Source organism: Puma concolor, chromosome E1, assembly GCF_028749965.1.
Source record: "Puma concolor isolate L17-30 chromosome E1, mPumCon1.1.hap2, whole genome shotgun sequence".
Classification (NCBI taxonomy): domain Eukaryota; kingdom Metazoa; phylum Chordata; class Mammalia; order Carnivora; family Felidae; genus Puma; species Puma concolor.
The window spans coordinates 20,590,063-20,614,950 of NC_141680.1; the positions used below are offsets into that span (position 1 = coordinate 20,590,063).

The 24,888-nt window shown below is 40.1% G+C and overlaps 1 protein-coding gene across 3 annotated transcripts in view; it reads right to left on the minus strand.

Annotated features, from left to right (window-relative positions):
- The window catches only part of CRLF3 (cytokine receptor like factor 3), a 103,674-nt gene that overhangs the window by 48,503 nt on the left and 30,283 nt on the right, over positions 1-24,888 (minus strand). For 2 of the 3 annotated variants that reach the window (XR_015243983.1, XM_086686564.1), the window contains exon 7: positions 12,565-12,677. Coding sequence is in view for 2 of the 3 variants with exons in the window: in XM_086686564.1 (XP_086542690.1) it covers positions 12,565-12,677 (113 nt within the window). In the remaining variant the exon portion in view is untranslated. Of the gene's footprint in view, positions 1-10,245; positions 11,704-12,564; positions 12,678-24,888 lie in introns of those variants that run through there. The other variant, XM_025918241.2, reaches the window with a different exon arrangement.

Below are 24,888 nucleotides of genomic sequence, written 5' to 3' on the forward strand. Positions count from 1 at the left end.
GAAGTTTTGCTAATACAGTCATTAGTCACTACCGGCACATCACCAAGCACTCAAGACATTTCCAGTGGGAAAATAAGTTGGTACGAGTCTAGAGAGAGCAATCTGGTATGTTCTATTAAAATCATGCATTTTGTTTTGCCGTAACAATTCCATCTTTAGGTAGTTATCCTACAGATAAACTAGAACATGTGTAAAATGACAAATTGCTACCATTGTTAAAAACAGGTTAGACAGAAGTCACCAGGGAACCAGTTAAATGATACACTCCATATGTGGAATACTATGCAGCAATGAAAAAGGATCAAGGTTTTTTGCAATGATAAAGGGTACAGAACAGTTTCTAGCATGCTTCAAATTTAATTGAAAAACGAATATACCCCATTTGGTTATAGAATATGTCTGAAGAATACATAGAAATAGCTGCTTTGGGGGAAGACAGCTGGAGTAGAGAACAGATGAGTCTTTTCACATTGCCATTTTTGAAACATCTCAATTTACTATGTATTTTTTATAGTTCATGTTTATTTTTGAGAGAAACAGCGCGCCAGTGGGGTAAGGGCAGAGAGAGAGGGAGACACAGAATCTGAAGCAGGCTCCAGACTCTGAGCTGTCAGTACAGAGCCCAACATGGGGCTCAAACTCACAAACCATGAGATGGCCTGAGCCAAAGTTAGCCGCTTCACTGACATAGCCACGAAGGAGCCCCAAGTTCTTATATGTTTTTTTAAATGTTTTATTTATTTGGGGTTTGGGGAGCAGAGAGAGGAAGATAGAGAATCCCAACCAGACTCCACACTGTCAGCGCAGGGCCTGACACAGGGCTTGATCCCATGACCCTGAGATCATGACCTAAGCTGAAATCAAGAGTTGGACGCTTAACTGACTGAGCTACCCAGATGTCCTCCAGTTTTCTTTTAATCTTTATTTTCGAGAGAGAGACAGTGTGAGCAGGGGAGGAACAGAGAGAGAGAGGGAGACACAGAATCCCAAGCAGTCTCCAGGCTCCAAGCTGTCAGCACAGAGCCTGACGCGAGGCTGGAACTCTTGAACCGTGAGATCATGACCAGAGCCAACGTCGGCTGCTCAACCGACTAAGCCACCCAGGCGCCCCTTCCTATAGTTCTTATATTTAAAAAATCTTTAAAAAATTAAGTCCGGACAATAGAAAAGGTAAATTGAAGAAGGATGGTGTTCTCACTAGGAAAAATGGCAAAATGGGTAAGTGTGTAGCACAGAGCTCTGAGCACAGTAAATTTCTATGAAGTAAAAATAGTCATTGTCAAAAATAGTTTCTAAAAATTCAATTTGGGGGCACCTGGTTGGCTCAGTCGGTTGTGTCCAACTCTTGACTTTGGCCCCCAGGTCGTGATCTCAGGGTCATGGGATTGAGCTCAGCATGGAACCTGCTTGGGATTCATTCATATTCATTCTCTCTCTCTCTCTTTCTCTCTCCCCCCTGCCCCCGCTCATGCTCTAAACTTAAAAAAATTAAAATTCCATTTTATTAAATATAAATAGTATGCCGCTCCTAGAAAGGTGGAAATATGCGAGGTTCTGTTAATTACACCAAGTACCATATTAAAGGAGAGATCTCATTAATGGTTCCTGGTTGTTGTCAGAATGAAATTCATACTCTTCCTGACCTGACTTTATTTATCTTTCCAGTCTTATCTCATGTATGCAGTCTCCCCTCCAACCAAGTGGAGTACCAGGACATGGCAGAAGTTAAATACACACCATGCACTCTGTTGTTCTCAGGATATAGTCTATGATCCAATTCCTGGAGTATCTTGGGTTCCTATGTACTGCTTCCTATGAGGGTAAGGTTGATTTTTATAAAAGGCTAAAAACTCACTAAGTACATTCTTAGACAAGCCTAAGATTGTTACTTAAATGTCACATGGGATGAATCACTTTATAAAGCTGGTTCTAGAAAACAGGGTTGATACTGGACTACTGTATTTATCTTTTCCCATTTTTAAAAAAATACTTATTTTGAGAGAGAAACCATGAGCAGGGGTGGGGCAGAGAGAGAGGCAGAGAGAGAGGGAGAAAGAATCTATGCTGAGCGTGGAGCCTGATGTGGGATTCGACCCCATGAGCTGCGAGATCATGACCTGGGTGGAAACCAAGAGTCAGAGGTTTAACCAACTGAGTCACCCAGGCGCCTCGAGATTAAAAGCTTTTATGAGAGATTAGTTTTATTTTAGCAAATACAGCTTTTGTCTTTTAAGAAGAAAAGTACTAGGTCTTCATTTAAAAGTATTTCTTGGGTGCCTGGGTGGCTCAGTTGGTTAAGCAGCCCACTTCAGCTCAGGTCATGATCCCACGGTCTGTGAGTTCGAGCCCCGCGTCGGGCTCTGTGCTGACAGCTCAGAGCCTGGAGCCCATTTCAGAGTCTGTGTCTCCCTCTCTCTCTGCCCCTCCCCTGTTCATGCTCTGTCTCTGTCTCAAAAATAAATAAACGTTAAAAAAAAGAAAAAAAGTATTTCTCAGATGCCCAGATATCAGGCAATGTAGGGTGTCAAGGAGATCCCATAGTTGTGTATTTCACAGACCAGTAATACACATTTTTCACATTGCTGACTTTTTGTTTTGTCTGGTTAGACGATTTGCAAACAGAACAATCAAACCTGACTGACGTCCACTGGCACTTTCACTTTATAAAAGGTCAGTACATAAAGAACAGGAGGGATTATTTCAGAATAAAGGATAGTCTTTTTAGTAGACTACATTTAGATTTGCAACAGAATTACTGTGGAGACTGACTTTTGGTTACTTTGGAGCAGTTGCTCCCAAATCTGCCTTCCAAATAGAACCATTCTGTTTCTTAAAACACACACACGTACAACAACAACAACAAGCCTGATCTCCACTGATACGGATTACATCAGAATTTTTGTTATTTTTAGAAGTTCTCCAGGAAATTTTAGTATGCAGTCAGGACTGAGAACATCTGCTACAGTAGATACAAAACCTCAAGGAACTTACAATCTAGTGAGTTCAAAGCAGGTTATTACCAACTTAAATACCCACAAGGCCAGTGAAATGGGTTACGCAGCTGACTGTTACACCAACTTGGGAAGACCAGGAATAAAGTTTTCCAGACAGAAAATAAACATACAACATACAAATGAACAGGCAGCAGCAAAGCACCGAGACTTCTCAATACTAGAAGCTACAAAGAGCGATGCCTTCAAGTTCTCAGGGGAAATGATCTCCGATCTAGAATTCTTAACCAGTCACCACCACTCAAGTGGAGGAAAAAGGAAGGAATTTCCACATCTCTTTCCCCAAAATCTTGCCTCCTGGGTAATGATTCCCAGGAAGTGGAGGAAACGCTTCACTAAAATAATGGAAGAATCCAAGGAAGAAGACCTGGAATGTGGGGAACAGAAAGGGCGGCACTGGATGCGAGCTGAGGAAAGTCCACATTCCGGCGTGGAGCTCTACATGCATGTGGCTGCCTGAGCCAGGTTGGGAGACACCCACATGAGTGTGTTTCTGTCAGTAACAGTCGTCACAAGAGCTTGCTGTTACCAATAATTTAATACATTTCACTTCTTGACCTTGGACTAATCCTTCATGTAATAACAGAGGCCCTCAGGTGCTTGCTTTTACCTCTCTACAGGGAAATCCCTCCTAAGAGCTGCATTTACTTTTTCTATTTACTGTTCTATTTTTATGTTTTGACATTAAATCTATCACATAGCTTCAGAATTTATGCTTCTCCGAGAAAACGGAGTATCATGTCTTTCCTATTCCTCCTGGTAAACACAACTAAAAGTTCTGGAAAAAAACGTGGAAAAAAAAAAAAAAGCCACCTAAGAAGACTCTGAAGATGGTCAACTGGCTCGGAATCTCAGAACCCAAGGATCAACACAGTGGTGAGTTCCTTGGATTTTCTTGTCTCGTGTATCCCAGAGCTGGGGCTGAGGAAGCCAGCAACCAGGAAATGCCAACAAAGAAAGACAAAAAAAGCCCCAACAAAAGCCTGCTCTCTCTAGCCAAAGGACCACAAAAGGGGCAGCCTTGTAAGACAGCCTTTAGCCAACCACAGCTTTCTTCCAGGCAAACGCTACTGTACAGGGTTGAATAGTGGCCCATAAAACAATATGCCCACATCTTGGAACTTGTGATGGTGGCCTCATTTGGAAAAATAATCTCTGTAGATATAAATAAGTTAAGGATCTTGAGATAAGATCATCGTGGATTATCTGGATGGGTCCTAAAGCCAAGACAAGTGTCCTTGTAAGAAACAGAAGGTGGCCGTGAGAAGACAGGGTCAGACTCCGAGATTGGAGTTATGCAGGGGCAAGTGAAGGAGTATCTGAAGCCACCAGAACCTGGCAGAGGTAAAGAACGGTCCCCTGTAGACCCTTTGGAGGGAGCACAGTCTTGCCAAAACCGTGATTTCAGACTTGTGTCCTCCAAAACTGTGAGAATAAATTCCTGTCTGTTTAAGCCACTGAGACTGTAGAAATTTGTTATGGAAGCCCTAAGATTAACAAAAATAACTACAGAAAAGACTGTTTCCTTATCCTGCCCATGTTGGCAAAGGCCCGGGGTAGCCTAGACTTCCACATTCATGAGGCTGTAATGAGATACCCCAACACCTCTGCCAAGATGGTGTCAGAGAAGACCAAATAGGGAGGCAAAACTTTCACCCCACTGGGCAGCAAGGAAGCCACTTCCCACGGTGAGAGAGGAGCCTGGACCTCCACACCCACCACCAAGATCCCTCTCCCCCTCTCTGATACGCAGTCTTAGAAGAAGCCTACTGAAGAGTCAGGACTTCCACCACTGCTGAGGGGAATGAGGCCACCCCTGCTGCAGTGTCAGCGGGGGTCACAGAAGGAACCCCCCATGCCCATGCGACCAGTAACAGGGGTCTGGTCTCCTCCTGGCTGTCAACAGAGGCCAAGGGGAAGCTAATCTTCTATCTCCACGTGGCAGTAATGAGGCACTGCCCACCACCCCCACCCCCCGCCCCAACTTCTCCCGCTGGAGTGGTATCAAGAGACCAGCTGAAAGAGATCCAAAGTCTCATAACATAATACAAAATGCCCACATTTCAATAGAAAATCACGTCGTATCAAGACCCAGAAAGATCTCAAAAGAAAGACAACAGATGCCAACCCCAGGCTGACAAAGCTATTTGAATTATCTGACAAAGATTAAAAAGCACTGTATTAGAGTTCTCCAAAAAACACAGAACCAGTGCACGATTAGAGAAGCTGAGAAGTCCCAAAATCTGCTGCCTGCAAGCTGGGGACCCAGGGAAGCCGGTGATGTAGTTCGTAGGCCTGAGAGCCAATGGTGTAGATTCCAGTCCAGATAGGAAGGCCCTAGAGCCAGAAGCACTGAGGGCAGGAGATCCATGTCCTAGCTCAACAGGCAGAGAGCGAATTCTACTTTCCTCTGCCTTTTGTTCTATTTAAGCCATCAACAGATTGGATGGGGCCCAACACATTGGGGACAGCCACCTGCTTTACTCAAGTCCATCAATTCAAATGCCAATCTTTTCCAGAAACACCCTCACTGAACACCCAGAATAACGTTTTAATTAGCCATCTACCCAGAAGAACTGACACGTACAACTAGACATCACCAGAGCCATGATTAAAATGTTTCAACAAGCAATTATGCACACACTTGAGCCAGATGAGAAAATGAACAGCCTCCGCAAAGAATATAAAAAATCTGCACGGAAACAGAAGATTAGGACTATGACCCAAATGGATGCTTTAGAGCTGAAAAATACAATAACCAAAATATATAACAAAGAGCTCAGTAGGGACCCAAAAGTAGAATGAATGTGATAGAGGACAGATCAGTGGACTGGAAGTACAACAAGAGGAATTACCTAAAATGAACAACAGAGAGAAAGCCAGCTTCAAACAACCAAACAAAACCTCAGGAGTCAGTGGGGATATATGAAAGATGTAAAGTTTGTGTCACTGGAGTCCTAGAAGAAAAGGAAAAAGGGCAGGGCTGAAAAAAGTACTTGAAATAATGGCTGACAACTTTCCAAATTTGGCAAGAGATATAAACCTAACAATTCAAGAAGCTGAGGAACCCAAACAAGATAACCCCAAAGAATCCCAGGCACAGACGCATCATAATTATACTTCTAGAAGAATGCCGAAAGTAGGTTCTTGGAACAGAAGGGAAATGGTAATGGACACTTGGAACATCATGAAGGAAAATAAAACACAGTAAACAGAAATACAGATAAATAACAACAGACACTTCTCTTGAGTTTTCTGAAATATTTTTTGTTAGGTCAACATTGTCTATGTTCTAAATGTTTATAGAGAAAATATTTAAGAAAGATAATTACTGTACATGGGGGAGGATAAAGACATGTAAAGATTATTTCACTTGAATGGATAAAACGATGACACCAACAGACTGGGAAGTTTTATATCCCCCGTATCCAAAAGTGGAGCATGGCTATTTCATAAGCGGGGTACCTGGGTGGCTCAGTCGGTTAAGCTTCCGACTTCAGCTCAGGTCATGATCTCCCCGGTTCATGAGTTTGAGCCCCACATTGGGCTCACTGCTGTCGGCGCAGAGCCTGCTTGGGATCTTCTGTGCCCCTCTCTCTCTGCCCCTCTCCCACTGGTTCTCTCTCAAAATAAATAAGCTTAAAAAAAAAAACAAAAACAAAAACTTGTTTTAAGCTGAAATGGCATAAAGTGAACAATATCCCCCGCTTTCTAAAAGTTCACATTATGCCACGTCACTTTACAAGAAGACCTACCTCAGTGCGTTTTCACTAATGCAAAGAAATCCAAAGAGGATTTATGCTTTTATGAAAAAAACCATTACCGTATTAATGTAGGTATACCTACATATGTATATCTGTAGAAACACACATACACAACATATATATGTAATGTATATGCTATACATATATTAATGTATATATACTGTGTATATCAATTGTGTATGTTATAAACGTGTATTTTTAATATCTAGAACAATTACTAAAGAAGCTACAGAATGAGACACTCAAAAACACTATAGATAAGTCAAAATGGAATTCCAAAATATGTTCAAGCAACCCACAAGAATGCAGAAAACAGAAAACCAGAGAGAACAGAAAACAAAAAAGAAAAGTGGCAAACTTAAATCCTGACAAATCAATAATAACAATTAAATATAAATGGTCTATATAGACCAAACGCAACTCAGAACTGACTCCAAATATATTAATATGGAAAAGTTGAAAGCACAGGACAGAAAATATATATCATGTGAACATTAATCAGAGGAAGGCAAGAGAGGCTGGATTCATATAGATAAAGTAGACTCCGAAGGAAAGAAAATTATCAGAGAGGGACATTACAAAAAAATGGTCAGTCCACCAAAAAGATACGGCAATCCTAAGTGTGTATTCATAAGACAAAAGAGTTACAAAAGATATGAGTCAAAAACTGATTGAATAAGAGAAGAAACAGACAAACCCATTATTACAACACCCCGTTCTCAAGAACTGATAGAGCAACAAGACAGAAAATCAGGAAAGATACATATAGAACTCTACAAGATCAAAACATTCTACTCATTAAGATTAAGATACGCAGTCTTTTTAAGTGCCCAAAGAACATATACCAAAACTGACCATATGCTGGGATATAAGTCAACAAATATGAAATAATGGAAATCATATACACTGTTCTTCAAACACAGTATAATCAAACTAGAAGTCAATAACAGAAAGATGGCAGGAAAATCTCCCAACACTCAGAAACTAAATAACACATTTCTAGGAAGTCCATGGGCTGAAGAGGAAATCTTGAGGGAGGAAAAAAACTTGAGTTCAGCAATTTTGCAGGATACAAGATAAACTACAAAGACATATTCTATATATTAGGAATGAACATGTGAAAACCAAAATTAAAAATACAATACCATTTACAATCACTAAAATAAAACAAAACACTTAGGTGTCAATGTAACAAAACTTAGCTGAAACTTCCGGCATAGTTTCAGTATGCTGGAAACTACAAAATGCAGGTAAAAGAAATCAAAAACCTAAATGGATGGAGAAACATACTGTATTCATGGATTGGAAGAATCAACATAGCAAGGATGTCAACTCTTCCCAAATTGATAGGTTTAACACAATGCCTATAGAAATCTCAGCAAGATTTTTTGTAGATATAAACAACATATTCTAAAATCTACATTGGAAGGCAAAGAAACTGGAATACCTAAAACTTCTCTTTCACCTTTTTTCTTTTTTAAGTAATCTCTACACCCAACGTGGGGCTCGAACTCACAACTCCGAGATCAAGAGTAGGATGCTCTACCAACCGAGCCAGCCAGGCGCCCCATTAAAACAACTTTTTAAAAGATGAATAAAAGAGAAGTCAGCCTACCCAATTTTAAAACCTTATATAGCTACAGTAATCACACTGTGTGGTACTGACAGAGGGACAGACCCACAGATCAGTGGAACAAAGAGCCTAGAAACAGGCTCACACAAATATGTCCAACTGATTTTGGACAAAGGGGCAACAGCAGTTCAATGGAGGAAAGACAGCCTCTGCTACAAACGACACTGGAGCAACAGATCAGCCGTATGAACAGATATGTTCCTAAGTGAAACTTAACCTTATAACAAATCAAAATGGATCACAAACATAAATGTAATAGGTTAAGCTCTGAAACTTTCAGGAAAAAACACAGGAAAAACTCTTTGGGGTCCAGGGCTAGGCAGAGTTCACAGACTGGAGAGCAAAAGCACAATCATAAAAGGAAAGATTAATAAATTCAATTTCATCAACAGTAGAAACTTTTATTCTGGAAAAGACCCTGGTATAAGGATGCAAAGACCAGCCAGAGACCAGGTATCTGAAGACCATAAATCCAACAAAGCACCAGCATCTAGAACATATAAAGATAACGTGCTACTCCAACAACTGCTATCATTGATCCCATGGCTGATTCTTCTCTACACCTGAGGCTTTCCCAGTAGTGTCCACTCTTCCCAGGAGCACAACGGTTATGAGTAGGGGCTCCAGACCTAATTGGGTCTGGGCTAGGATCCTGACTAGGCTAGTTACTAGTCTTGACCTTAGACAAATTAGTTCACATCTCTTGTGCCTAAGCTCTATTGTCTCTAAAGTACAATAACAGTAATAACAGTACAGTATATATCATGTGGATTAAATGAGATAATAAATGTATTTTGAAAATTCAGCATTGTGCCTGGCACGTAGTAGGGGCTCAATAAAGATCAATTCTTATTATCGTTTTAATTATCATCACCCAAACTCTCTCACCCCTCCAAGCATACAAATAGATTTGGAATACTGGGCTCCTTTATCTGTTTAAACAGAATGAGTTGGCTTTTAACAAAATCTTATGTTCACAGTTCAAGGGGCAAAAAAAAAAAGCAGGGGCACCTGGCTGGCTCTGTCACAGTGGAGTATGAGACTCCTGATGCGAGACTCCTGGTGCGAGCCCCACACTGGGTATAGAGATTACTTAAAACCTTTTTTTAAAAACTCTTTTTATTATTTTTTAAAGTTTATTTATTTATTTTGAGGGGGGTCTAGGGAGAGGGAGAGGGGGAGGGAGAGAGGGAGAGAGAGAGAGAGAGAGAGAGAGAGAGAGAGAGAGAGAGAATCCAAGGCAGGCTCCACACGGTCAGCACAGAGCCCAACGTGGGGCTCGAACTCACAAACCAGGAGATCATGACCCGAGCTGAAACTAAGAGTCAGACACTTAGCTTGACTGAGCCACCCAGGCATCCCCAAAAATAAAATCTTAAAACAAAACAAAACAAAAAAAACCCCACAGTATTTAAAGTAGCTTCAGAGTTGAAATTTTGCAATCCACTCCTATCTAGAATTAAGTCGGGTTTTAGTCATTTTTGTGAAAAGGCAGATTCTAAGGATATAAATGTAAGATGTTGCCCTCCTGCAGAGGATAAGAAATAATGAGGTTCAATAAGGAACTGACAAATGAAGGAAATGAGATGAAAACATTCTGGAGAAAATAACCCATCCATATTCATTCAATCCAACTTTTACTGGACACACGTTATATGTCAGGCACGATGCTCAGTATCAGATACACAGAAGATAAAGCCTAAGTAACCTGACAACAAGTTACAATGATATTTGCATTAAAATGACTGGAGACACAAGAAATCCTTTCCTCCCTCTACTTAAAAGTAAAGATTAAAATTGGATTCATCACATCTCACAGAAGAAAAAAATACACACATTTAACTTTGAGGTTTTTATTTTGTTTCAGACAGCTGGACGAGACATCTACACTCTAGCACATCTTCTTAATGGTCACTAAACAGGTGAAAGCGACTTACTTGTATATAAAAAGGCAAGGGAAAAAGGTCATGATTGTCCAACAGGGAATGTGAATCCCCAAATAAATTATCTTACAAAAATATCAAACTTGCGTTTCCACATTTCTACTGTTAAAAATGAAGGAAAAAAATTCACATTAAAAAAAATCTGTAGGCTGGTATAGCAAGTTAAGCTAATCATTTTTACACACTAAGTCCTTCAAATAAATATTTTAAACAAATTGAAGTTTTCCAAAAAATAGGTCAAGTATTTAGCCTATATTTGTTTGGTCCACTAACAGACCGTTTATAAAACTGATATTAAACTGGACTGTAGCTCAAACCCTATCAGGAGTAACACATACATCACTGAGGCTGGACAGGCACATGTGCACATGACATACGTGTGAATGGCCACTGCTGTGCGTACTACTTCGTAGTTTTACCCTGTAAAAATCCTCCAAACTATCATGAATCGAACTGCAAGGAAAGAAAAAAGCAAGTACTTGCCTATTGTAGACATGTGCTCAGTAATTTAAAAACACACAAAACCTATCACGCTTTTGGGACTTCAAGATCACTGAACAGGAGATAAAATTCAATACTGCTTACAGATACGTGAATACGGAGAGCATACTCAACACTCACGTGGAGAGCACGCAAGTGAAGGCATATTACAGAACTCTGGCCTGTGGCTGGTCTAGTCCTGTTGTTTTATCCTAAAGTCTTACATGGCCTTGGATCCTTAAAAGATAGAGGTTTAATAAAATAATGTTACACTAGGTTTTTCTCTTCTAATAACCAGCTTTTAAAGAAGTACAGTAGAAGGGTACAGGGCTTTCTGTATCTCCTCATACTTTAAAAGCCAATTTGATTTTTATCGTGCTGTTGATATTCCAATTAACACTACGCTAAAAGTAAAACTGACTGCACTACGGTTTTGTCCACAATAGTCAAATCTTTTCTTGCTAAAATGTTCCAAATAAATCCAGTAAACAATTTCCATTTTCAATGGCTTAACTGAGAGATGAATCTAACAATTTTTTTAACCAATTTCAACTAAACTGAGCTGAGGACAGCTACATTTAAAACCCTGCAAACCAAAGCCAATCATCCAAAAATCTAGAACACCAACACTTTCCATCCAGGATAGAAAAATGAACATCCAAAATAAAGAGAACCACAAGATTGATCCAGTAGCCAATCAAAAACCACTTCTCTGTTATTCGAACTAATAGTTACTCGAAGCTTGAAGTTTCCTCCTTCGTTATTATTGGTGGATCCCAGAGTCACAGCTTCAATGTCAAATGTGACAGTGGACCCAGAAGTAACTGCTGGCAACTGATTAGTCATTTCTTTTCCATTTACAAAAACTGCACCTAAAATGTTAAGGTAAAGAGTCATTTACATGTGAGCAATAATGAAGAAATGAAACGGATTCTAGATTACTGATAACACAGCTAATTTCCTAACTCACATCAAGAAAACATTCTGGAACGCCAACTGGTCAAAGAGAATGCATCTCAATATGTTAATTAACCGCCATCCCCAAGGCAGGAGAAAAAGTTAAAGCTTTAATCACATTTCAGAGTTCTGGTCGAGGGTGCTACTCTTTTAGAACAGAGACTGAGTTTCCAATGTGGATGGGATCAAAGGAAACTTGACTCCATTACAAGATTACATCCTGTGAAACAGAAAGACTGTTGTTGCACGTGAAATAAAGAGTCTTTTTCTACCTACTGCTTGACCCATACCAGGAAATAGTAACACATCTTCAGAGGGGATTTTAAAAGTGTGATTACGGTAGAGTAAGGGGCCAAAGAACCCTACGGAGATAAAACAAATTAAGTCAACACTCTCTTCGGTTCATCGATCTGTGTTGAGTTTAGATGCCCTATATACACAGAATCCAGAGGTAGACTCCCTGGTGCAGATCCCACAGTCACCTCTAAGCTAAGGGAGTTTAAGCTGGTCACTTAACCTCTCTGTGGCTCAGTTTTCATCATCTATAAAATGGGTATACTACGACTCCCCACTTCAACAAGTTGTTAAAAGGATTAAATAATTTACTATTTATAAAGGGAACAGAATAATGCCTGGTACGTAGTAGCCATATAGGTATGTCATAAAGACTTGAACTGTCTCGTGTCCTGCTACAAATGCGTGATGTTGGAATAGGTTCAGATGTTACCACAGTAATTCATGTATTTCAAAGAGGAGAGCAGTTGTGTATCTCTTACCATTTGTACTAATGCACACTGCTTGGTCACGCTGCAGAGAGTCATAGCCGTTCTGTTTTTCTGCACACACTCCTATACTGTCTCTTCTGTCTGGCTGGCCCACAGTCTCAACTCTGTAAATGAGAGAGAAAGTCATTAATCTTTTTTTTTTTCTTAAATATGATCTGTAACAGTTACTAAGGTTAAAAAGAACAATGTCATCATAATTGCTCTTAGTAATAGCTAACAATGATTCAGCACTTCCTAAATTCCAGGCACTATTCTAAACATTCTGTATCTATCTGCCAATCACCTCATTCGATTCACGTAACAAGCCATGAGGTAGGTAGTACCTCATTATTACCATACCCATTTTATACGTGAGAAGAAACAGGATTAAAAAGAGGCTAAATACCCTGACCCTGATCGCCTGGCTGAGTGCTGGGCCCATGACAGCAACTCAGGCATTCTAATCGCAGGGTGTACGTTAACTACTTGCAGCTGTGACGACGCATTTCCACTTTATGTTCTGGCTCTGGACATATATTCTAGAAAGACTGTCATGTCATACTTGCCATTATAATAAATGTGACTGTTACTGCCATCACCTAAACCTTGAACGTGAGAGTGTAAGCAATGGTTTGATTACTGTTTGTCAAGTTTTTAAAGCCTTTAAAAAATAGACACTCTAGTCTTTATCAAACGGATGATATAGTTACGAACATACTTTGCTTGGAGGACTTCATGTGTGGAAAGTTGAAGCATTTCTTTTTGTGTTTTAGTCTCAAAATACATCATCATGCCCTCCAGAAATAGGAAACTTAAATATAAAGTCAACCTATATCTCTACCACCAGATGCATCTTTCCCTCTGTTCCAGAAAGCCAGACTTTGCAAGGACAGAAAAAGAAAAATTAGCAAGGAACAAGATGTAGCTTTACCACGGGAAGAGGTGATGATTTCTAGTCAGCAGAGCCTCAAAATGTCTTATGTTGCAAAGTGGCAAATATGCAAGATCAAGATAAATACGTAGGCAGGTTTCCGAAGTCACTGCACTTGTGAACTGGCGGCAGTCTTAGAGGACAGTGACGTCACTGTTATAGCAGAATTGGGAGTCCCAGTCCTCACTCTACCACAGAAACATGGCTTTCACAATGATGCTCAGAAACACCTTTCTGAGCACTCCAGAATCCAGTTAAGAAGTGACAGTACCCCCAGGGGAGCACAACGCTGAAAACAGCTACACTGCAATGGGTAACAAGAGACATTTCACTTTCCCAAGTCAGTCCCTCTTCCAAGCTACCACAGCTCAGTGCCTGGTAAGAACACCTGGCTTCTGACTTTTTCTTTGGGGGGGGGGGGGGAGAGGGAAGGAGAGAGAGAGAGAGAGAGAGAGAGAGAGAGAGAGGGAAAGAGGAGTGAAGCATTAATCCAGCATTCTATTTTTTTTTTTGAATGTTTATTTTTGAGGGAGAGAGAGACTGAACACGAGCAGGAGAGGAGGAGAGAGAGGGAGGCACAGAATCTGAAGCAGGCTCCAGGTTCCGAGCTGTCAGCACAGAGCCCGACACGGGGCTCGAACCCACGAACCACGAGATCATGACCTGAGCTGAAACTGGATGCTTAAACAACTGAGCCACCCAGGCGCCCCATAATCCAGCATTCTAACTCTTTGGAAGGTTGCCTGAAGGACTAATTTCTGTGATGCCTCATTTGGAGAACTGACAGAGTGAGCATAGTATGGCTTCCCAAATGCTGCAAAGAGCAAAGAAATGTGAGTGGTGTGACTGGGAGAAGGTTCATCACTTCAGGCTTCTCTCCCTCGCGAGGAAGGGAGAAGACGCGAATGTGCTTCTGCGCCAACTTTTCATAGGGCTGCTCAAGGCAATGGTATCTGTCTCACTTGATGTGGGCACTGCTGGGGAGCTGGTGGGCTCTGGATACCTGGCGGCCACTGAGTACAAGAAAGAGGCAGGCGGCTTGCTGCTGTCACATCATAGAACAGCCATGGCACCAACAGGCACCAGAGGGAGCAAGAGACTATGAGCTCTGGAAAGACCCGCAACACTCAGCCCAGGAAAGTCACGTTCTCCCAAAAAAAGGTTTCTGAGGCCCCCAGAATCTCTAGCTGGGTTCACGTGCGAGGGTCACCTCCTATACAAAACCAGATCATAAAAACTGTCAGAGGTGGCTGTTTTCTCATGTGTACAGATCCCAACACAACATTATAGGACATATAAAGAAGCTGGGGAAAAAAGACGCAAACAAAAAAACAAAATAGGTCTCAAAAATATCCAAATAATTCAAAACAACCATCATAAAGATGCTCTACAAGCCCAAGAAAATAAGACACGAACAAAATGAGAATACCAACAAAGAGATGAAAAATATAAAAAATAACCAAACAGGTATTTTGGAGGTGAAGAATACAGTAAGACCTGAAAACTTCACAAGAGAAGTGCAATATCACACAATCAAGCAGAAGAAAAAAACATCAAAATACAGGTCTTTTGAAATTATCCAATCACAGGGAAAAAAAGCATGAAGAAAGTCTAAGAGACTTACAGGAGAAGAGAAAGGGGCAGAATGTTCATTTAAGGAAACAATGGCTAAACACTTCCCAGATATGAAGTTTTGGGAAGAAGGAGCCTACTGGAGACCAACTAGGATGAACCCAAGAGAGCACGCTGAAACACATTACAAACTGTCCAAAGTCAAAGACACAGCGTTTAAAAGTGACTCATCATGTACAAGGAAGCTCACATAAGACTATCAGTGGATTTCTAAGTCAAAACCTTGCAGGCAAGAAAGGAGTGAGGTGATACACTCAAAGTGCTTAAAGGAAAAAAAATTCTGCCAACCAAGAATACAATATCTCAAAACTGTCCTTTGGAAAAATGAGGAAGAAATAGGCATCCCTACAAAAGCTGAGGGAGGTCATCCACAGCAGACTTGCCTTACAAGAAATGCTAGAAGGAATCCTTCACGTTGAAATGAAAAGACTGTAAATAGCAACATGAAAGTATGTGAAAGTATAAAGCTCCCTGGTAAAGGTAAATATATAAACATAGAACACCATAATACTGTAATGGTGGTGGATAAATCACTTTTAATTCTGGTGTAGAAGTTAAAAGGCAAAAGATAAAAAATAATATAAAAGATGTTAATGGATATACAATATGAAAAGATGTATTTATGACATCAATGATGTACAGTGTGGGAGTTGTTATCAGCTTAAAAGAGATTGTTATAGGGGCGCCTGGGTGGCGCAGTCGGTTAAGCGTCCGACTTTAGCCAGGTCACGATCTCGCAGTCCGTGAGTTCGAGCCCCGCGTCAGGCTCTGGGCTGATGGCTCGGAGCCTGGAGCCTGTTTCCGATTCTGTGTCTCCCTCTCTCTCTGCCCCTCCCCCGTTCATGCTCTGTCTCTCTCTGTCCCAAAAATAAATAAAAAACGTTGAAAAAAAAAATTAAAAAAAAAAAAGAGATTGTTATAACTATAAGCTGTTTTATGTAAGCCCCATGCTAACCACAAAGACAATACTTTCAGAAGACACACTGAAGAAAATAAAAAAGGAATCAAAGCATGTCACTACAAAAAACAAACAAAAACACAAAACAAAACAATAAAACACAAAGGATGGCAGCAAGAGAAGAAGAGAAACACAAAGCTACAAGACAGAAAGCAATGACAAAATGGCAATAATAAGTCCTTCTCTATCAATAATCACTTTAAACATAAATGGATTGGAGCACTTGGGTGGCTTAGTCAGTTGAACAGCTGACTCTTGATTTCGGCTCAAGTAATGATCCCAGGATCATGGGATGGAGCCCCACATCACGCTAAGCATAGAGCCTGATTACGATTCTCTCTTTCTCTCTCCCTCTATCCCTCCATCGCGTGCTCTCTCTCTAAAATAAAATTTAAAAAATCTAAATGGATTAAACTCTCCCACTGGAAAGATTGGAGTGGCTGATGAATATAAAAGATCCAGATACTCCACACAAATGGTAAGCAAAAGACAGCAGAGATGGCCATACTTCTATCAGACAAAATAGACTTTATGTCACAAAATAACAAAAGAGGCAAAGAAAGACATTATATAATTAAAAAGGGTCAACTTACCAGGAAGAGATAACAATTGTAAACATATGTGCACCCAACATCAGATCAAATATAGAAAATGAACAATGAGAGAACTGAAGAGAAAAAGTTACACAATAACAGTAGGAGATTTCAATATCCCATTTTTAAGAAAACAGGACAGAAAACCGATAAGGAACAGAGGATTTGAACACTGTAAACCAAAAGAATATAATAGACATATACAGAGCATTTTACCCAAGAGAAGTAGAATGAATACATGTTCTCCACAAACACATGTGGAACATTCTCCTGGAATCATCATGTTAGGTCAACAAGTCACGACAAATTTAAGAATACTAAAATCACACTACATACATTTTCTGACCACAACAGAATGAAACTAGAAATTAATGGCAGAAGGAAAACTAGAAAGTTTGAGTACTGTCATGCTAGAGGGCCAGGTATCCCACAGAACAATGGAAGCTTCATGTTTGGAACCCCTCAGACCTTGCGCTATGGGTCTCTCCCTTTGGTGGATTCGCATTTGTATCCTTTTGCTGTAACAAAACTCTCATCATAGTGTAGTGCTTTCCTAAGTTCTGTGAGTCATCCTAGCAAATTACAGAATTTGAGGGTGGTCGTGGGAACCCTGGGATTTGTAGTTTTCCATGTAGTTAGAAGTGAGGGGAGGCCTTGGAGACCCCTAAACTTGCAGCTGGTACCTAAAGTGAGGCTACGCTTTTTTTTTTTTAATGTTTGTTTGCTTAGAGAGCTTGAGCAGAGGAGGGGCAGAGAAAGAGGGAGAGAGAGAGAGAGAGAGAGAGAGAGAATACTAAGCAGGCTCCACACTGTCAGTGCAGAGCCCAATGTGGGGCTCGATTTCACAAAGTGTGAGATCATGACCTGAGCTGAAATCAGGAGTCGGAGGCTTAACTGACTGAGCCACCTGGGCTCCCCTGGAGGACTATGCTTTTAACCTTGTGTCTGGCCAACTTGTTGCAAGTATACATTTTTTTAGTTATTAAACATTTTAAACCAAGAATTCAATTAAAATGTCTTGAAATTAATTAAAGATAGTAATACAGAAAAGGTCCTCAACGCAATGAGAGAAAAGAAATCCTAGGAAGAAAAAAACCCTCCTAATTTGAATAAATCACAAAGTAATTCCTAAAAGCATCTTACCAAAACAGCACGTAATAAATAAGACCAGCACAGCATAAAAAGTTTACAAAAGTTGCTCTGAAAATGGAATGAACCAGGAAAATAAATAGCCAATATGCCTGAAACACAGAATTATTTTCATAGTTCACTAAGAAATAGAACGAAAGTTTAAAATCACTGAATTTTTAAATTACAAGACAAGTAGGGAGGACATTGTATCCTAAAAAAACTACTGTAGGTGTTCTTTCACATAACAAGTTTTGTAAGAAACTATATAAGAAAGAAAACTATAGGGCAAATGGGTGGCTTGGTCGGTTAAGCGTCCGACTCTTGATTTCAGCTCAGGTCACGATCTCACGGTTCGTGGGTGCGAGCACAAAGCCACTAGAAATGCATCCACTGCACAGACGAAAGTAGTCGAAAGTCCTAGGCAAAATATTCTGAGAAAGAACAGGGCCACAAAGAGGAGCAATTTCGATGGCAACAAGAAAGCTAATCTATTATCCCTATTATTCTGCACTTTGGCTAACTTTGATTGCGTTTAAGTGACACTCTTTTTATTATACAACCTCAAACTTTTTTCTTCACAGTGAATGCTTGGACAAAAATCCAAAAATTCAGTTGCGTCGCTAAGAAATATATGAAAAATACCCAGCTTTATGATAAACAGAAGAAATAAAATAAAGTTTTTGTTTTGGCCTAGCAGCTGCAGATGGAATAAAAACAGCCAGGTCTGCAGCGACATGAGTACCTCACACACTGCCAGGAGGCCTGCAAGTGCTTCCAGAACATAGCCAGTCAGTCTGTGTGTCACTAACAGGAAGACTGGCCCAAGAAGAGAGAATGAGCCGTGTGTCGACAAAGAGGGTCATGGCACAGCTTGACACGTCAGGAGTAAGAGAAAGAAGGGATGCCTTGTCAAGTCATGGCAAAGAAGGATTTCTGAAATATATTTGAAATAGAAATACGTTCCTTACCATACAAATCCTAAAACAGCTTTTATCCCGTCTCAAAACAAAACTGATAACCTGAATAGTCCTTTATTATAGAAATTGGAAATCTTCCAACAAAGAAAATTCTAGGATGGTTAACTGGTGAACTCTACCAAACACTTAAGGAAGAAATAATACCAATTCTACACAAACAGTTCTGGACACAAAAGAGGAAGAAACACTTCCCCATCTCACTTTGTGAGGTTAGCTAAAACCAAAACCAAGGACATCGTAAGCAAAAAAGACAAATATCTCTCTCATGAAGAGACATAAAAATCCCCTATATTAAAAAAAAAAGATATTAAAAATCAAATGTAGTGCTAAAGTATATATAAAGAATAGCACATGACTCAGTGGAGTTTCTCTGGGGAATGTAAAGCTGGTTCAATGTTCAAAAATCTATCACTGTAAGTCCCCATATCAACAGAAAAAAAACTGATTACCTTAATAGATGTATAAAAATAACTAGACCAAATTAAACACTCATTTATGGATAAAATTCTCAGCAAACCACAACCAGAAAGGAACTTTCTTAACCTGATAAAAGGTATCTACAAAAAACCTGGTGCACCCAGCTGGCTCGGTCAGGAGAGCATGCAACTCTTGATCTCGAGGTTTTAAGTGGGAGCCCACAATGGGTGTAGCGATTACTTAAAAATAAAATCTTAGGGGTACCCGGGTGGCTCAGTCAGTTGTGCACCCAACTCTTGATTTTGGCTCAGGTCATGATCTCACAGTTTCCTGAGTTTGAGGCCCACATCGGGCTCTGCACTATCAGCCAGAGCCCGCTTGGGATCCTCTCTCTCCCTCACTCTCTGCCCCTCCCCTGCACACATTCTCTCTCCCTCTCTCTCAAAATTAATAAATGTAAAAAACATAATTTATATAAAAAAACAAGTCTTAAAAAACCCTCAAACCTACAGCTACCATTCATACTTAATGTGAAAGACTAAAGGCCTTTTTTCAATACTGCTATTCAGAATCATACTTCCTAGCCAGTGTGATGAGGCAAAAAAAAAAAAAAAAAAAAAAAGAGAGAAATGACAAAATACTGATGAAAGACATCATTTAAAAAACTAAACTGGGGCACCTGGGTGGCTGAGGTGGCTCAGTTGGTTAGGCATTTGACTTTGGCTCAGGTCATGGTATCATGGTTTCGTGAGTTCGAGCCCCACATCCGGCTCTGTGCCGACTGGCAGCTCAGAACCTGCAGCTTGCTTCAGTCTGTATCTTCCTCTCTCTGCCCTCCCCCACTTGTGCTCTGTCTCTGTCTCTCAAAAATAAACAAACATTAAAAAAAAGTTAAACAATAAAATCAAAATGTTGTCTTAAAAAAAAGAAACTAAATTAAGAAATATACCATAACCAGGGGTGCCTGGGTGGCTTAGTCGGTTGAACCAACTCTTAATTTCAGCTTGGGTCATAATCTCATGGTTTGTGAGACTGAGCCCTGCATCACACTCTGCGATGACAGTGCCAAGCCTGCTTGGGATTTTCTCTCTCCCTCTCTCTCCACCCCTCCCCTACTCAAGCTCACTTACTCTCAAAAAAAAAAAAAAAGGAAAGAAAGAAATATACCATATCCATAGATTGGAACAATCAGAATATTAAAATACCAATTACTCCCAAACTGATTTATACATTCAGGCAATCTCAATCAAAATCTCAGGAAAAAAATTTTTCTTAGAAATGGACAAGCTGAATCTAAAGTTAAATAGAAAGACACAGGAACCAGAATAACCAAAATAAAGAATAAAGTTGGAAAAATCACATTACTTGATTTGATAACTTACTATAAAGCTACAGTAATCAAGATTTTAGTTCTGGGAAAGGAGAAACACATAAATCAATGAAACAGTCCAGAAACAGTTCCCCACACTGTCAACTGATTTTTGACAAAGGTGAAAGGCAATTCAATGGATAGAGGACAGTCTTTTCAACAAATAGTGCAGGGACTACTGGACCAGATGCAAAACAAACACAATTCAGTTCATATTTCACACATTATACTAAAAGTAACTCAAAATAGCTCAGAGATCTAAATGTAAAATTTAAAAATGTAAAGTGTCTAGAAGAAAACATAGGAGACCTTATGACCTTGCATTTGGGCAAAGATTTCTTAGATACAACACCAAAAGTACTAGATGAACTGATGAATTGTATTTCATCAAAATTAACAACTTCTCCACAAAAGACATTGCTAAAAGACAAGCCTCAGACTGATAAAAAATATTTTCAAGACATATACTTAACAAAACCTTATATTCATCAAATTTCAGTAATAAAAAAAATCTTTTTAAACAGACAACAGGTTTGAAAAGACACTTCACCAATGGAGATATATAAATGGCCAATAAGTGAACACATGAAAAGATGCTATCTTTTAGCTATCAAAGAAAAGAAAATTAAAACCACAGTGAGGTACAACTACATGTACATAGACTAGCTGAACTTAACAGTCAAAAGTGGGGATGCCTGGAGCTCAGCTGGTTAAGCATCAAACTCTTAATTTTGGCTCAAGTCATGATCTCACGGTTCAAGATCATGACCGTGATCATCGGGCTCTGTGTGGACAGGGCAGAGCCTGTTTGGGATTCTTTCTCTCTGCCTGTCCCCTGCTCTCTGGCTCTCAAAATAAATAAGCAAACTTAAAAAAAAGCACAAAAAAAAGCACAAATGGAGAACCTGGGTGGCTCAGTCTTAAGCATCCAACTCATGATTTTGGCTTATGTCACGATCTCATGTTTGTGAGATTGAACTCGAAATGGGGCTCTGTACTGGGCATGAAGCTTGCGTAAGATCTTTCTCTCCATCTCCCGCTGCCCCTCTCCCCTGCTCACTTGTGTGTTTGCTCTCCCTCTCTCTCAAAAAAAGAAAAGAAAAGAAAAGAAAAGAGAAAAGAAAAAAGAAAAACCAATACAACTGACAATACCAAACGCCAACAAGGATGAAGAACAACTCAAAATCTCATATGTGCTGGAGGGAATATAAAATGGTTACAGCCATTCTGGAACACAGTTTGACAGTTCATTAGACAGATAAGTAAACACAGTATGACCCAGCAATTGCCATCGAAGATATTCATTTACTTAAGAGAAATGGAAGCTTGTGTTCACAGAGAAACCTGTAGACAAATGTTTAAAGAGGCTTTCTTATGGCCCCAAATTGGAAACAACTCATGTCTTTCAACTACTAAATAAACTGATATATCCACACAATAAAATAATATTAATAAAGGACTAAACTGCACATACTACATACATATATAATAGAGAGAGAGAACTCCATATTATTAATATATCACTCCATTTGTAGGACATTCTGAAATGGCAAAATTATACAAACAGAAAACAAATCAGTAGTTGACAGAGAGAGGCGGAGTTAACACAAGAGATAACACAAGGGAATATTACGAAGTGATGAGATTGTTTTGTACCTGATTGTGGCAGTGGATACATGACTCAACACATTTGTCAAAACTCAGAACTGTACTACAAAAAGACTTTTCTTTTTCATGTTTATTTTTGAGAGTGAGAGAGAGAGACAGAGACAAGTGCAAGCCAGGCGGGGGGGCGGTACACAGAGAGAGAGGCAGACACAGAATCCGAAGCAGGCTCCAGGCTGTCAACACAGAGCCGGATGTGGGGCTCGAACCCGCAAACTGTGAGATCATGACCTGAGCTGAAGTCAGATGCTCAACTGACTGAGCCACCCAGGCACCCCAACTTTTTTTTTTTTAATTATAAGCTCTACACCCAATGTGGGGGCTGCACTCACAACCTGAGAAGGTCAAGAGGTACATGCTCTACTGACTGAGCCAGCCAGGCACCCCAAGACTGATTTTTACTTCCGTAAAATTTTAAAAAGTGAAAAAACTGCCCATATACATATAAGAATGTTACTTGATCCAGACTGCTTTATGAAACCTTCAAGGAAGAGATAATCTATCATGTAAAATTAAAAAATGAAACAAAACAAAAAAACAGAAAGAAAACAGGGAGGAAAGATCACCCAATTATTTCATGAGGCTTTTATAATCTTGACACACAAATTGTAAGAGAAAAATTACAGGCCAATTTCATTCATGAATATAGATTAAATTAAAAAAAATAAAAACAGCACCAAATTCAAACCAGTACTGTGAAACAGAAAGCAATACCGTCAGGTAGGATTTATCCCAGGAATGCAGAGTTAATTTAACATTAGAACACCTATTCACAGGGCACCTGGGTGGCTCAGCGTCCGATTTCAGCTCAAGTCATGATCTCATGGTTTGTGAGTTTGAGCCCCCCCACTGGGCTCTCTGCTACCAGCATAGAGGCCACTTGGGATCCTCTGTCCCCCTCTCTCTCTCTGCCCCACCCCCGTGTGTGTGCACGTGCATTCTTTCTCTCAAAAATAAACAAACATAAAAAAAAAAAAAGAACATCTCCTGGTGTACATCACTGCAGTTAAGAGTGGGCAGAGAGATGCAGAAAAGATACGTCACAAAGTTTTACAGCCATTACTGATTTTAAAAAATCAAGATAAATTAGAAATAGAAACTTTTATTTCAGAAATGTTTCTTGAATTGTATTTTAAGGTGTTATGTTCCCACGGTTCTGATTTCCTTTCTCAGGGCCTCTAATTACATTTGCTGGATCTCTTTTTGCTTATCTCTTTTCTTTCATTTTCTCTTGAATCCCTTTTTGATTTTTGTTTCACTTTGCTCATTTGTCATTACTATCCCTGCTTCCCATGCTATCAATCTCCTTTGTGCTTCTTGTAATTTGGTCTTCATTTCTGAAATAGTGCCTTTTTCTTCTATCTCTCTGCTAAGTTCTGGCAGCTGGCATTTCATAGATTCCTGCTCTCTGTGCATCACCTCCTGCTATTCAGCCATCTCTTCCCTGAGTTCTTGTATTTAATCTTTGTAATCTTCCTTCATAACTGTGATTAATTTTTTTTTTTTAATTAAGGTTGAAACGCTGAACACAGTTTTCTCTTCGTTTCTGGCAACTATTTTGGCTGGTGTTTCATTATCTGTAGAAAAGATTTGCTGATCTTTTTCATTTCTTTCCCTTATCCTATCTTTGTATAGACACTGTGGACATTCACTTCGTGTTGCTCGTATTAATGCATCGGGTTCCTGTAATAGGAGGGATGAAGGGGGTGGGTGGGAAACCCGGGTAACTCTCAGGTTTACAGCTCTGTGGCCTGTCGTCCCCCCATTGCTGCAGAACTACACTACCTCATAATGTGGCTCCTCTATTAGTCCTGTCTCCTCTGACACTCAAGACCTAATGTGTTTCGAAAGAGCTTCTACTGCCAGACTTCAGCTTCTGTGGTTTCTTCAAAGGCTGCTTCACAGACCATTGACCACGGTCACCACTTGCTTTCTTAAGATCAAGCATTTTAAACTTGCTCAGGCATTTTCCACATCTTTTCTCTCTGCTTCCTCAATCAGAGCACTGAGGCACTGTTCAGTCCTAGCCCTATTTATAGTCTCCAGGGTGGGGCCTTCTCCTTTTGGGATTATTTGGAGATTTCTACGATCGGCACCTCCACGCTAATCTTTTTTTTTTTTTTCCCTCAGCAAACTGTCATGATTTCCTCAGTGGACTTCCTGCCTATCTGCGGCTTCAGAAGTCTTTAGACCTAATTTGGAATTGAGTTTTCTGTATCTTAGTTTTGTTGAAAAAGCACTCACGGGTCCTCCTACCTCTATTCTCCTTATTACTCCAAAAAGTTTCTGCGAGTGGAAAAATTTCAGAACTAAGGTGCCACCACATAGGCACTGGTCCCAGAAGCTCTCATGGTCTCTTTTGAGCCCTCTCACCAAGGCTTCTCCACAACGTCCCTGGAACCGTTCATGTCAGGTCACCAACAGATATCCACACTGCAAACCCAAAAGTCAATTCTCAGTCTTTTTCTTACCTGGTGGATCAGTGCCATCTGACATGACTGAGCCCACACTACCTCCTCTTTGAAACACTTCCTTCGCTTGACTTCTAGGACACGGCATCCACTGGTTCCTCCTCCTCAGAGTCCTTTGATGGCTTTCTTCCCTCCCCGGCTGCTAAATGTTACAATCCTTCAATGTTCTCTGTCTGCACTCATTCCTTGGTT